The 15,006-nt window shown below is 45.5% G+C and overlaps 1 protein-coding gene across 6 annotated transcripts in view; it reads right to left on the bottom strand.

The window, feature by feature from the left end:
• Znf385b (zinc finger protein 385B) overlaps positions 1 to 15,006 on the bottom strand; it is a 383,942-nt gene that overhangs the window by 264,204 nt on the left and 104,732 nt on the right. The window contains exon 1 of one of the 6 annotated variants that reach the window (XM_060390403.1): positions 4,942 to 5,284. The exons of the other annotated variants lie outside the window; for them this stretch is intronic. Coding sequence (XP_060246386.1) covers positions 4,942 to 4,966 — 25 coding nt within the window. The 5' untranslated portion in view covers positions 4,967 to 5,284. Of the gene's footprint in view, positions 1 to 4,941; positions 5,285 to 15,006 lie in introns of those variants that run through there. 6 annotated transcript variants of the gene reach the window in all.

Genomic DNA, 15,006 nt, shown 5'->3' with positions numbered 1-15,006 from the left:
AGAAAATTGGGGGGAAGGTATTAAAAACAGGTTAATGAAGGGGAAATCCAAACCTATTTATATTTATACTTGGGAATAAGAGTGATCAGACTGAAACAGCACTTATTGTTAACAGACATGAAGAAATACGATAATAAAAATCTGTCTCTCTATTCGCAAGCCACGGAGAAGTCATGGCTGATGGGAAGTCATTTAAGTAGAGAAGATATGGTTGACCCCACAGTTCTTTATCACCATAGTAGCAGCCCTTCATTTTCAAAAGTCAGGTCAACTGCACTTACAAAAACAAGAAATGGGCTTCCTGGTTTGACATATCACATGACTGACGGAAAACTGAGGCCATTTGTTAGTAAGGAACAGAAGGGTTAAAAAACTGTCCCACATATCTTCTCTCCATAAATCACTAATTGATTATAAGGTATCCTGGCAAGAAAAACAAAACTATCGCAGTGCACAAAGGTCACTCTACTTTTTTTTTTATGACTCTGGGCATTAAAATACACATCAATGTGTATTTGTTTCTGTTGGGATTATTTACAAAACATGGGAGTGTGAGGAAGTCAGAGGAGAGCAGGAAGGCGATACAGAAGGCAATGAGCAGAACACTTTTCAAGACACCCTCACCTGAAAGGAGACTCAGGGCCCTTTGTTCTCCAGCAAGCAGAGCCAAGATATGATGCTCTTGGTGTGTTCTAGCATGGTGAAAATAGGGGTAGCTCAGGGGATAGGGGTGGGGTTTGAGTAAGCAGCTTAGCATATGTATGATTGCATATAAATGTGTTATAAAGTTACTGCAATAAGCCGGGATTAACCTGCCAAAACATTCTGCCATCGAAAGGTATGTGTAATGGATACAAATACTGTCCTTCTCATTCTATCTCGCTAGAGTAAGTTCCTGCCCAGTCAAGCCCACAAGTCTCTTGGCCTTTGAAGAAAGCCATGGGGGCAGTGAGTCCTAAGATTAGTAAGAAAAAGATCATTTAAATAAAGACCAGACAGAGTGGTAGAGCAGAGGGGACCACAGGAGGAAACTTGCATAAAGCATTCTAAGTACAACCAAGGAAAACTCATTTATAAATGCTTCAAATCTGATCAAGTCCTGAAAGTGTTCTAACTGGCAAGGGATAACAATTGGAAGCTAATTGTATAATCCTCATTTATTTGAAGTGTCGCTGGCAGCTATTATTTATTGTTCTGCTGTTATTGATTTATTTTAGTAATTATAGGAAGCTTTCACACACTCATTATTTCCATTCTATGGTACTATTTTTACCCATTTTAAGTTTCTCAAATGGCAACTTAGCAGCGGGCATGTTTAGGCAAAAAAAAATCCAACAGCAGAAGTGGATTTGCTTTGGCAGGAACAGGAAGCCTCTGTGCTGGCTTCTCGTGAGAGCCGACTGCAGAGGCTGCCACCTAAAGACAGCCTCTCATTGGTAAAGCAGGTAGGAAGGCTCAGCTTCCAGCTAGTGCAGGACACCTGGCCAAACCGGGAGGCAGAGCTAAACGTCAATCAACTTAGAATGACCCGGATGATGCACGCAACATAATGATGGTTAAAATTACAACCATTTTTAGCTAAAATTTAAAGTTTAACTAGCAGTCCTATGTGTTTTTACTTGCCAAAGCTAGCAAAGGTAAAACAAGACCTTCCTAGTTCATTAGTAGGAAGTCAATGAAAAGACGGAACGACAGAAAAATAGAACTTTGAGATCAGAGATGCATTCTCAATAAACCATATCCACCTCAGCCGTATACCTCCAAACTGTAGACTCCAGAAACTACCCAGGGCATTGGGAAGTGGGGAGGGCCCACAAACTGGTCATGTTCTCAGTTAAAACAGATTCACCCCATGGGCTACATTACAGAAGCTATCGCTTTAAAGGTCTGCTGATGAGCACGTCCAGCTAGTTGCCCTTTGATAGAAGAATAGGAGCTATCGGCAGAGCGCTTGCTCTGCACGATCACATCCTATTACGTTATAAGAGAGAGTGCTGGTGACATCAAGGCTGGTGTGACAAGCTCGCCCCTGCTTCCCTGGAGTGGATTTTCTTCACTGTGTATAAAATGACAAATTCCACTGTTCCAGAGAGTTCTGACATCAAGAACCTCTCTAAAGGCTTTCATTGAGTAAACACATAACATCATCTAGACTTTCAAGAGGAAGTGTCAAGATCTTACAACATTCTAATTCTCAACCCACAAACACAATTAGTTTCCTGGGCTTTGGGGTGATAAACGTGAGATATTTCTAAGATAAAGTCCACCGTACAATGTGAGAATGGCTGGGGACATGACATTCCCAAAACAGTAAAAGAAAAATAAGTTGTTTAAAATTATGCCTCATGTAAACCACATCTTATTCTGATTAAAGTGACATGTATTGCATCCTGGAATTTCAACAATAACATTTGTATCTCAAATCACTTTTAGATTTATTTTTCTTTCTGTCTCTGTCTCTGTCTGTCTGTCTGTGTCTGTGTGTGTGTTTGTGTGAGTGAGCATTTGTGCAAATGAACACTACATGCACAGGTGGCAGGCATGGTAGATTGCCAAGAGCTGGAGTTGCAAGCTCCAGGAGTTGTGAGCTATCTGACATGGGCGCTGGGAACTGAACTCAGGTCCTCCCCAAGAGCGGTACACAGTCTTAACATGCCTGGAGCGATGGCTTGTCTTGGATCTTTAAATGTGTGTAATCACTTAACCTAGGCAAAGATCCAAGAACTTTTTAAAAAATAATAATAATACTTAAAGGTTCCAGAGGGGCTTTCAGACCATATGAGAGAGAGAGAGAGAGAAACACAACATATTATCAACATGGCATTATGTTTTCCCAGTCCACCTGCATGCCTGATACACCATGCAGAGAACAGAAACTCTAAGTCATCCTTGTTCTTATGACTAAGGATGACGAGGAGAACATGTTATTCCCTGAAATAGCTTGGTCATTTCGGTTACCTGTGCTTTCAAAAACTTTCAACAAGTGTTACTTTCCGAAGGGAGGAAAACCCTAAGGATGGCATGTTCAAAAGTACATTTCATTTACTAACATCCCATGAAAACAAGCAAAAACTGTTTTCAAAATTTCAAGATGAAATCTTTTCCAGACAGAAGGTATTTTTCAAATTTTTAACGTCTCTTCCGACAGGTTCGGGTTGATGCCTGAGCTCACCCTGCTCTGAGCACGTATGAGCACGGCCAAGTGTTGGCTGTTTACGTAGAATATGAATGTCCAAATGTGGTCCCCTGCCTGTGCGGGGCTTAAGCAGGCATTAGCAGAGAAGCAGGGAGGCGTCATGATGAATTGCAAAACATGGCAGGCCAGTAGAGCAGTTTTGACATATGCATTGCAAAGGGAGGGACAAGCACTGTACAGTGCAGAACACAGCTATGCTGATGTCTCATCCCAGAGCAGGTGCATGCTGGACCATGTCAGCAATTTCAGAACTGTGTGTCCTGAACAAAACAGCATACAGAACTTTGGAGAAACGAGAACGGCTCCAAAGTGAAGGTAAGCTTTTCCTCTTGAGGGTCTCACTGTGCCCCTCCCACCCCTCTTCCTCCTTTTTTTTTTTTTTAATTTTACAAACACGTTAGCACACGCAGTCACCTTTGGCAGGGCACCACAACCCAGGTAGTGGACCATCAATTGACCATTGCCATAGAAGGAGCTGCCTAACGAGAAACCATGTGGTTGGGATAAAACTCATTTCATGCTTTCAAAAGCACACAGTGGCTTCTAGCGAGATAGTGGCCCTGGGACTTGCCGAGACAGATTGGTGAACACAAACGCTTTGCTCCTGATGTGACTGCTTAGCCATGCTTTACGTGTGCTGGCAGTGAGCAGGGTTCCCGGGTCTTCTAAGAAGCACACACTCATCTGTAACTTTAAAGCTGGAAACAGCAGCCTCAAGTACACTGAACGAGAAAAACACACTCACATACATGCTCAAATCCCATGTGCCATGTTAGCCTCCAATCAGTAGGAACAGATCTCTCTGTGCCCCCGGCACAGCCAGCACATAATAAGCACAGTGCTGTCTGGACACAGCACAGCATCCGTACCCCCTTCTCTTTCAGAAACAGCTTCTGGTCACAGGGACTCAGAGTTGGGCACAGCCTGGGCAGCAGGACCGATGCTCCAGGATGCTGACTTTGACCCTGCCCTCATCCTGTCGGTTTCCCGTGCCCCCGTATGTAAAATACCTCAGACCTTTCAGAGCAGGGTTGTCTGGTCATTTACCCTCCCCAGGCGAGGCATCAGGGAAGGTTACATTTGAATGATAAAATGTGCCACCTCTGAAACATCACATCTACTCCATGCATGCTCCATACAGAAACACTGCTCCTTTCCCCACTCGTGGTCAGCACGCCGTCGCTGGAAACCAATTACTGCAGGCTGTCCACTGCATGACAGGTCATAACTTTTAATTATTAATAATGTCAGGCTTAACAAGGTGTCGTCCCCAGTACGCAAGCCGTTGCTCTCACTTTCTCAGCTACCTTGTAAACATGATTTGTTTCCTCCTGCATATTTTTCATGTCAGAGGTTCTGCAGAACATATTTGGTTTATAGCATTTTTTATATACCTGAAACACATACTAACACTGCTAATTGCCTACTTTCGGTAATGATAGCAAATCGCATATCACTGACTTGTTCTGAATGTTTAAAATGCAGAGGAAGTCACCTGCTGGTAAGATGTCCTCGGCACACAGCTAGCACAGGGGAAAAAGAAGATGCTTATCACACCCATTTAGAGAGTTACTTCCCAATAAAATTAAAGGCTGCTCTGTTTGCCCTTCAATTTTCCCCTTCAGAGGTGCCAGCCGATACAATAATCACCGCTGATGACTCCACGGGATTCAAAGCGATGGTTGAAAGAATCTGTTACTGGCACCCCAGACCCGGCATCCAAGTTTGAGAATAAAGACACTCACCTCTGCTGGGAAGTCCACTCCACATCCTGGCAGGGATCTCAGCAGCTTCTCGAGCAACCAAGTTGGATAAACAAAACTTCCAGGATGCGGCCAGGGTGACTGCACGGTGCTACCGGGACTTGGCTCCAGCCTGATTACCCGTGACAGCCCCACGTTACATCAGTGCCGCTCAAAATCTTCCCGTTGCTGGCTTATTGCACTCTCACTGAAAACCCTTTACACGCTGGCGGCATTTCAGGGAAGGGCGAATACACTCTGAGTCATTTGTTAAGAAAGCAGAGCAATTCCAATCTGGATCTCCACGCGTGCTGAAACCAGCAGCGCTGTCAGCGCACGAGTCGGAGGTGGATTGGTGCCGAGAAACAGGCAACCTAAGCCTTCATTATCAATGCATGAAATCAGCCACGGTGATCAAATTCAAGCAAACCGCAAAAAGGATGTAATTATGAAAGGCTCCACAGATTTAGCAACGAGCTTTGTGCAATGAAGAATCGCCTTTCCAAACTGTGTGAATGTTAAAAATAGCTCTTGCTTTTCAGCAATAAGCATGCTACAGAGAAGAAATCGGTAGCCTATAGTATGAGGAAGAAGAACTAAGGCTGCAAAGACCAAAATAGCTGCAGGGTTCCTAGGACTTCTTCATTCACAAGTGAAATCACTACAGTCCATGACAATTATGACGAGAATTCTCCATTTGTTTGACGATGTCTATTAAAAAGCAACTTAAATATCTTTAACTCTTAAGCGTCATCAGTGAAGTAGGATGACAGGAAAACTGTGCAGGGCTGTGGAAAGCACCAGTACAAGATGCTATCAGTTTTACTTTAAGATAAGTTTTTAAAACAGAAAAAGCGTAAATTTATTCTATGTGAGAAAAAGAATAACCATATGAGAAAGAGTATTTTTTCCAATGCCATAAGAATATAGATTCATTAATCTCATATATTCCACTTCGGGCCAACTCCAAATTTAAATATTTACCTTCTTTGATTAATATTCCTCTTTTGTTACTAACAAATAAGAGGCAAGTGCTGGCTGATGTGGCATAAAGTAAGCCAGAAAGGAACAATGATTCAATTGCAAAATGCATGGCTTCCACGTGTGCATGCAAAGTGGACACAAAACATACATCATAAATCACCAAGATAACTCAAAGCGATTCCTAGTGGGCTGTACTCACAGAGGACACACTTAAGGTTCTGTTCCAGTTTTTAAACCAGGTTTTAGGTTCTCCCCGAGTCTGTCAGGGTGGAGCAAATCAGGATGTGTGCGGTGAGGGCCATATTTAACTTGAGAATCTGTGAATGAGATCGGCGCTAGCAATGTGACTGCTTTGTGTGATGCTTTTAATAGTGTGTGCAATTAAAACACCTGTGTAAGAACGAGCACTAAATGTAACGCTCATTTGCATAACAGCGTTTGGAGCAAGATCAAACAAGGCACTCCCACTGGGTGTGCCCACTGGTTCCCTCACTGTCTCCTGATGGAGGGCTGATTCCTTGCACAGTGCTGGCTAGACACTTTTCTTGGAGACAATACAGGCGCATCTGAGTAGACACATCTATCACACACACACGAATGCACACCTCTAAGCACTGTCATCCTCTGCAATTACTTTTTGCCTTTTAAATTCCACTTATTTTGTGAAGACCCTAAGACAACAGTCGAATGTATCATGAGGCCACGACACTGACCATCACAGAGTTCCCAGCTGCTCAATATCCTTGTTATTTCTTTGTCCTCCTCCCTTCTTACCACCCTTGTCTCCCCCAGATACTGACACAAGTCTCGTCTTATGAAATGCTGCCTGGAAGACCGAGCATGACGACCCTTCTGTAATTCCTGCGAACAAAGAAGCCTAGCAATAAAGTAAGCATTTAAAACGATGGAACTGGAGAGACAGCTCAGTGGTTAACAGCATGTGCTACTCTTACAGAGGACCTGGCTTCCACTCCCAGCACCCATATGGTGACTCACAATCTCCAAGATGCCCTCTTGTGGCTTCAAAGGGCAATACACACACAAACACACACACACATACACACAGTGTTCATACATACATGAAGATATTCATACATACACATAAGATAAAAATAAAAGAATAAAAAAACCTTCAGTATGTATGCAGTTCCTTTTCACTAAACAGTTAGTTTGTGGTGCATTCCAGATACCAATATTTTTGTACTTTTGGAAGGTGACCCTCCATTTATACCATAAGTGACAGGCAGGACACACCCATAAGATCTGGGACAATACCGCTAACCAAACACGCTAACCTTTCTGTAGCAAAATATGCATATTCACATAAGACTGGGTAAGTAAACATTACAATTAACCTCCCATCAGGTCAGGCCAGAGTCCCATCAGTATGAATTATGAAACTCGCTGGTCTTTGAAACTTCCTAGGCTGCTGGATTTGCACAGTAGAGTCAAAGGGTTTCTGCTTGAAAGCTCTGGCTTGGGAAGTGGCACCTAGGAAGTGGCAGGACTTCTACATACTCAGTGGAATGGAGGGCAGCCGTCCTCCAGCAGGGTAGGCGCGGGGGGGAAGGTACGAGGAGGCCTGGGATACAAAGCAGAGCAGGAAAGTGGCAATAATACAGGCTGACAAAACTAGGACATGGGACCTAAGGCGAGAGGAAGCCGTGCAGATTACCGAACAACGATTCAGAGCCCACATAATAATATCAACCACACGCTGCTTACTTTGTGTAAGATAGAGTAGGGTGTGTGTGTGTGTGTGTCTGTGTATCTGTGTGTATGTGTGTGTCTGTGTGTCTGTGTATCTGTGTGTATGTGTGGTGTGTGTGGTCTGGCGTATATGTGTGTGTATGTGTATGTAGGTCTATGTGTATGTGTTGTGTTGTGTGTGTGTGTGTGTGTGTGTGTGTGTGTGTTGCATGCACGGGAGTGTGCAGGGCACGGGAAGGTCAGAGCAGGACACTGAGTGTTCTCTATTCCATTCCACCTTGTTGGCGTGAGATGAGGTCTCACTGATGTGGAACTGTGTGCTCTAAGCCAGGCTGGCCAGCAAATGTCCAGGATTTGTCTGTCCCTACCCAGTGCTGGGTCACAGGCAAGCACAGCCACGTCAAGCCTTTAACCCGGTACTGGGGATTTGGCCTTAGATCCTTCTGCCCGAGGATGAAGCATCCATGCCTGCTCAGACCAGCCCTTCAGCCCAAGTATTCTGAAACCACTACATTAAAGTCAAGAAGGAATGGTGAAATGAAGACTCTGTTTTCAGAATGGGCATGAGACGTTGGGTTTTAAGCTTCTCTTACTCTATTCTTATTGTGCCCACACACAAAATGTCGAGGATACTAAACATCACATGGGATGCTGCTAAAGCTTCGGTTTTATTTGTGTGTCCTCTGGAGAGGACTGACCATGGAGTTCTTCAAAATCACTTGCAAAAATAGTTCTATCTTCTCCATAAACCTTTCCAGTAAGTATGACTGTGACTGTAGGTTTACTTGGAGGTCCTCCTGAGGAGACCTCCCAAATAATGTACTTTAAAGTTCATTTTATTTTTCTATGTGTATGGGTTTGGTTTGTTCGTGTTTTGTTGCCTGCATATGTATGTATACACCATGTGTGTGCCTTGTGCCCACAGGAACCACAAGAGGGGGTTGGATCTCCTGGAACTGGAGGTTCCTGACTGTGAGTCACCATGTGTGTGCTGGGAATTGAACCTGGGTCCTTTGGAGGAGCAGCCAGTGCTCTTACCACTGAGCCTTCTCTCCAGTGCCCCTGAATAATGTACTTTCAAAACTAAGTCTAGTTCAGACCTTTAGCACAGCAAAGCTTGAACTTGACTTAAGGCTTTGATCCCACATAAGTCCAGCCGCTCCCTTAGATCACTTACTGGACAACTTTGGGGAATGGGCTTGCTCTGGGGGGAGTCACAAAGGGCAGGGGGATGAAGAGAAGTCTTCAGAGTGTGGGGCTCTAAGCTTCATCCCCGGAACATGATCACAGAGTCATTTCATGAGGGAAGAACTGCATTTTTTTTTTCTGGTGCTTCGTGGGATTTTGTTGTTGTTGTTTTACATAAGTCCAAATTGTCTCTTTTGCTACCAAAGTGATATATTTATGGTTTGGTAAAGCTATTTTAATTTATAAGAGTAACTGGCTTTCCAGAATGATGGGAAACAATTACAGAATAAAGTCATAATGCCCTTACGTAAAGGTCACACTCTTCTGACATACACTTCTAAAGCATGCTCATACAGTGTAGGTGAACTTCAGGCATCTATCAGCCAGCCATCTTTGGACTTACAATGCAGACTCATAAGCGTGTGACCTCTGGAAATAAAGTGGGTCGAGACAACATGAAGGCTGTTATACTCAGCCCATAAAAAATGCAACACCTATCCCACACAGCTCCTGTGGATGCTCCCTGTGCTGAGAGCTAACAGACTTCACAGCTGGCCTAAGAAGCAGCCCCCCTCCCCAGAAAACTCCAGGCCAAATCCCAGTGCCACCGCCAGCTGTACCCCGCCACAGGGATTTCTCACTGAGGCAGCCTCCCTCCCAGGATGCCGTAAAGGTATGAAAGTACAACATCGATGTGCAGTCAGGTCAGCCAGGGTGACCACACTCGTCCCATGGCAGAGAGGGAACTCATTAATTTTACATCACCATTGAGCCAGCTACCCAAAGCCTTTCTTCCTAGAGCATTTTAAAAGTGATAACATTTCTTTTCCAAGAAGGCATCAGCACTTTAAAAATACCTTTGATGATTCAAAACACTCACTACCAAATGCTTGCCCTAATGGCCTAAGACTTGATACTCACACTGAAAAGTGTTGCTATTTACTTTTCAAAATCTAAAAACTAATACTTGATGCTAGACAGCCCTTATCTTTTGGAAAATAAAATATACATGAAAGTTCACAGCCCAAAGCAATCTTCAAATATAACTCCTTAACTGAAAAAAAAGGCCAGCCATTCTTTTCAATTCTTTAAATTTTTTTAAAATTTAAAAGCCTGTGAGTATTCCTTCTTTAGAATCCCATACTTACATAATCAGCACCTTTGTTTACCATTTTAACCACCTGTACAGAACTCAGAGTTGTTTTATGATGACGATCTTGAATCTACCTCATTGGTAGTTTTAAATATGTGACATTATTCAGATTGGCCAAGGCTCTCTCCAGGGTGAAGCATTTGGGGGAAGTGGAATGAGGACCTCAGCCTGCCTCCTGTCTCCAAGTTACTCTCATTAAGAAGAGCCTCAATCCCAGAAGTCTCTTCAGCAGGACTCTCAATTAAATATCCCTGGGAGGAGGGATATGAGCCATCGGTGGCATCCCTGCTTGAAAATGAGACAGTCCCCAGTACAAATGAGACAAAGACTCGGGAGAGGATGAAGCGTTCCCTGTGGAGCAGGGGGCATCATCTGGGTCCAGATCAGCAAGGGACGGTTCCAGAGTTCTCTCATTAGGATCTAGAGAAAATGGTAAGAAACGCTCACAGCTACCCAAAGGTCCAAGCGGTGGATATTCAGGCCAGGGCCTTTCCTTCCAAATTCCATTACTTCATGAAAACTCATAGACTCTGCCCAATAAAAAGACTGAGTGGTCATTATAAGAAAAAGCACTGTAGTGGCCTGGGGGAAAGTGCACTGTAACTAATTTAGACACCCGCCTCACACTAAAATGACGTGGATACTTCTCCAATTATTTGAATCAAAAATAGAAACAGGGCCAGAGAGATGGCTACTCAGCAGTTGAGAACATTGGCCATTCTTCCAGAGGACTCCGGCACCCACATGGTGGCTTGCAACTGTCTGTAACTCCATTCCGGGGATCTGGTGCCCTCTGCTGGCCTCCGTGGGCACTAGGCACACATGCGGTGCAAAGACATACATGCAGCAGAACACTCACGCTCACGTAACAAAACAATAATAAATGAAAAGAAGAGCAAAACAGTGCGTGTACAGCACATACCTGCAAAAGCAGCACTAGGAAGTTGGAGGCAGGAGGACTGGAAGTTAGAGGCTGTGCTGAGCTGTATAATGAGACTCTTGTCAAAACAGGTGAAATAGGAAAGGAGAAGGGAAGGAAAAAGCCACTGCCGGCACACGTGGGTGGATTCTCCTAGTCGCGTCAACATCAGGCACACAGGCCTGTGTTGGCCTTTCTTAACTCCTGTGTTCATACCTAGACTTTTTCAGTATTCCTATAGTATTTCTCCACAAGGGAGGCGATAACAGAGCATTCAAACTGCCATTTTTATTCCTGAAAACTGGAGAATAAGCTCTCCCACTCCTTCCCCAACAACACACAACAGACTATAGGTTTTCTAGTGCATATAAAAATGGTTACCACCTCTGTGAGCATGCCTGTAAGTGCACATCCACACACAACCCATCATTTTGTACGGTTCTTTGTTCCCACAATCATTAACGTAAATTCCACCCACAGATGGGACTAAGGCAATTCCCTCGCTTTCTGTGGACTTTTAGCACCATCGTGTGGCAGGTTTTTGTCACTGCACCTTCAAGCTTAAAGGCTTTTCTGAATGTCTGGGGGAAATGCACTTGATAAATTGAGCATAAATATGAACGAGATGCATGGGAGCTCAAGCCCCCACACATATTTTATTGGTCGTAGTCTCCAATACAGGACATCACCCCAACAAGCTGCTTACTATCACTATTTAAAATGCAGAATAGGAAAATAAAATAAGGGTTTGGAAGAAAAAGCCATTCAAGAATCCTGGAGGTGCCGAGGAGACCCACAGACACAAAGTTTCACAAATGTTTCAGCTGGCAAACCCTCTTCTCCTCTTGTTCTCCGTCCCTCCTCCATCATCTTAAAGTACTGCTGCAAAGTACCCCATGGTTTCAGCATTCTTGTCTTATCTTGCCACTCAGCGTGTCCAGGTCTTACACTCAAGCTCAGTTTAAAATTCCAAAGGTGGGGCTGCCAGTGAGCTACAGTTTCAGTGAACAAGGATGTGCGTGTGCGCACACACACACACACTCCTGAAGGACAGCTGAAATGCCCCTCTTGGAGAATGTAGGCTGTCTTGGCTGCCCTGTGGCTGAGCAGCTCTGACCCAAACGATTCCAGCAGCCTAGCTTCTGCCCTCGCTGCTTAGGATGCTCCTTTGTCAGTGCCGCCTAGATAAGCAAGGTTTAGCCTCCCCCAAAGCAGAGGCTGTTGGTCAAAATGAGCACGCTGCTGCTGTCACCAGCTGCCCCGACACACATGTGACACCAGCGGCAGCCACCCACTCAGGGACATGCTGGGTCTGCCAGAACAACCTGCCAAGCCCAGTACACATTTCTGACCCAGAGAAGGAGGATCTTGTGAAAACCTTACTTAAGGGAAAAAAAAAAATGTTTTCAAGCCCTCTGCCCATGGCCCCAAACTTCCAAGCTCTCCGTTCCAGGCCCGTTCTGAATGTCGCCTCTGCCCCTCTGGGCTGCTGCCCTGGCATGACTAACTTGCTTTTAGCCTTAGCATGTCGACCTGACAGGAGGCTTAGAAATTCCTTTCGAATCTGTTGCAGATGAGAGAAAACAAAAATTAACCTCTGAGTCAGTAAACAACAGGGGAAGGCGAATGTTAGCTAACAGGCCCGCTGAATTCTGCTTGGTCTCTACTTTGTGTCTAGTCCATGGCAGAAAGCGCCGAGAGATAACAGGGTTTCGGGGAAGACTTCCGGCTTTGGGTCTGCTGTCACAGCCAAGGGGGACTGCTCTCTCCAGCTCCTAGTCCCTCAAATACAGAGCAGGCGGAGCTGCACCCGCTGTCACACTGAAGCTCAGCCGCCAACGTGACACAAGGGCAGGGTCACCTCGGAAGAGGGGACCACGACTGAGGAACTGCGGAGATCAGACTGGCCATGCCTGAGGCATTTTCTTCGTTGGGGATTGACTCAGGCTGGTCCAGCTCAGGTGTCGGGGCCATCTCCAGGCAGGGCCGCCCGGCAGCTGCTGACGGAGCTGGCAAGCAAGCCAGCAGCACGGCTTTCCTCTGCTTCAGTTCCGGCCTCCACATCGGGCATCCCTTGATGACGGACTATGCCCTGGAAGCCAAGTAAATGCTTTCCTCGTCCAAGTGGCTTTCGGTCAGTGTTGTATCTTGCCCCCTCACGGGCGGTGAGTCAAGGGTAGGTGTCCTATTTCCATCTCTCCACCTAGCTCACCTCCGATCTCATCTGGGTCTGCGTGTCCTGCCACCACACAGGCTCTTGGCCTGAGCCTTCTTATCTTCACACATTATTTGTGGCAAAGGATTGCCTAGGGCAAGAGAGGAAGCAGCTCCCTAGCAGCAAACTCTTTCCCGTTCTGAGGAGATGATGAGCCCAGAAAAAGTCCAGAAAAAAAAAAAAAAAAACAGTTCCCACCAAAACCCCCCAGGCGCCCTGCTTCTCCACGGAAGGTACAGACGTTCCTGAAGGACACTGAGTGAACAAAATGTAAAATGAGTATTTGTCACTCTACCTGGCAAGCGTCCCGCTGCTGACTCAAAGGACAAGGGCATCCGGCTATCAGAGAGAGAGGCATTACTCAGTGCAGTGTGTGTGTGTGTGTGTGTGTGTGTGTGTGTGTGTGTGCAGGGGGAGGGGAGAACTCCGGGCAACTGCCGCTGCCCCCTGCCGCAGACACAGGCTGCACAATGGACATCACGCCTGTCTGTGGCTTGGCTCCCATGCTAGACCCCGCTCTGGGCAGCAGCAACCACTAAGCACAGACTTGGTGGTACCTGCCCCGCCTGACCTGTGTCAATAAACGGCAGGTGGGCACACCACAGTCAGAAGACTGCCTTGCTATGCACACCTCGCCTGTCCAGCTTTCGGCTCAGTTGCCTTATTATGCATTCATCTAAAGTTAAAGGCCCGTGTTCTGGGTGCAGATCACGCCCGACAGGCTAAACCCAGGGTTCTTCGGCACCAGCAGACAGCGGCAGCTTCAGCACTGGCTGGGAAGCTTTTACAAGGTCTCTGACTTCCGGCTGGAACCACTGAATTAGCAGCTCACAGCTGGCGCCCAGAAATGCGCTCACTGGCTAGAGCGCTCCAGGTCGGAGGTATACAATCAGCCACTCACTCGTCCACTGCTTTCAAGTTTAGTGAGTTCAGCAACTCGGAGAAGGAGAACGCTGACTGGGTAGGGATTGTGAGGAGTCGTTCCAGCTTGGGATAAAGAGGATGGCCAGCCTTCGTGTGTTAGGTGGCAGCATGAAGGGCACCAGGTGCCCTGCCATGACAGTAACAGACCACTTACATCACCGAGATGTACGAGTGATCTAAGCATCCTTGCCAGCACGTGGCTGTTGGCACTATTGCTCAAACATTCTGGTTGTTAATGTAGTGGGGCCTCACTGTGCCACCCACATTTCCCCGATGGGTAATTGTGCACCTGCTGGCTGTTCTTTGTTTCTCTTTTGTGAAATACTTCTTTCTTTGTGTAGCCTTTGATTCTTTAATATTGAAATTGGAGTGTTCTTTATATATTGTAGACAGCAGTCCTTTGTTCATGTGTGGTTTTCAACTATTTCCTTCTTTTTTAAAGCTGTATTTTCATCATATTCCTGTAGTATTTCATGAATCAAGTCCAATTAATCAAGTCTCCACTTAATGAATCACCCACTAGGTTTTAGGACAGAATTCAGTAACGTCCTATGACCCAAAGGGTCTCCTCATTTTATCCTGTAAGTTTTCTTTACGTTTTACAGCTACGTCGATGACCTACTTTCAGATAACTTTTGCTTATTTTATGAAATGTAGGCAGTCTTCTTTTTCCCTCGTCTACAGATGGAGCAATGAAAGCCTGTGCTCAGCTCACTGTCTCTCTTGTATCAGCCCATGGAAGGGCACCAACCGACATTGATAGTGGGTGTCCTCGCCTCAATTAGGCTGATCCAGATACCTCCTCAGGGTCGTGCCCAGACACACATGTGTTTCCATGGTGATTCTAAATCCCACCAGTTGGCAAACAAGACTAAGAATCAGTCAGTCCTCCTTCCACTGGAATGTTTTTTTTTCACATTTATCAAATATCAATTGAGGGGCTGTGGAGATGGCTCTTGGCCAAATGTTTGCTGT

The sequence above is a fragment of the Meriones unguiculatus genome, chromosome 8 (genome assembly GCF_030254825.1).
Source record: "Meriones unguiculatus strain TT.TT164.6M chromosome 8, Bangor_MerUng_6.1, whole genome shotgun sequence".
Taxonomy (NCBI): Eukaryota; Metazoa; Chordata; class Mammalia; order Rodentia; family Muridae; genus Meriones; species Meriones unguiculatus.
The sequence above is the reverse complement of the archived record's forward strand: the minus strand, read 5'-3'. Positions and strand labels throughout refer to the sequence as shown.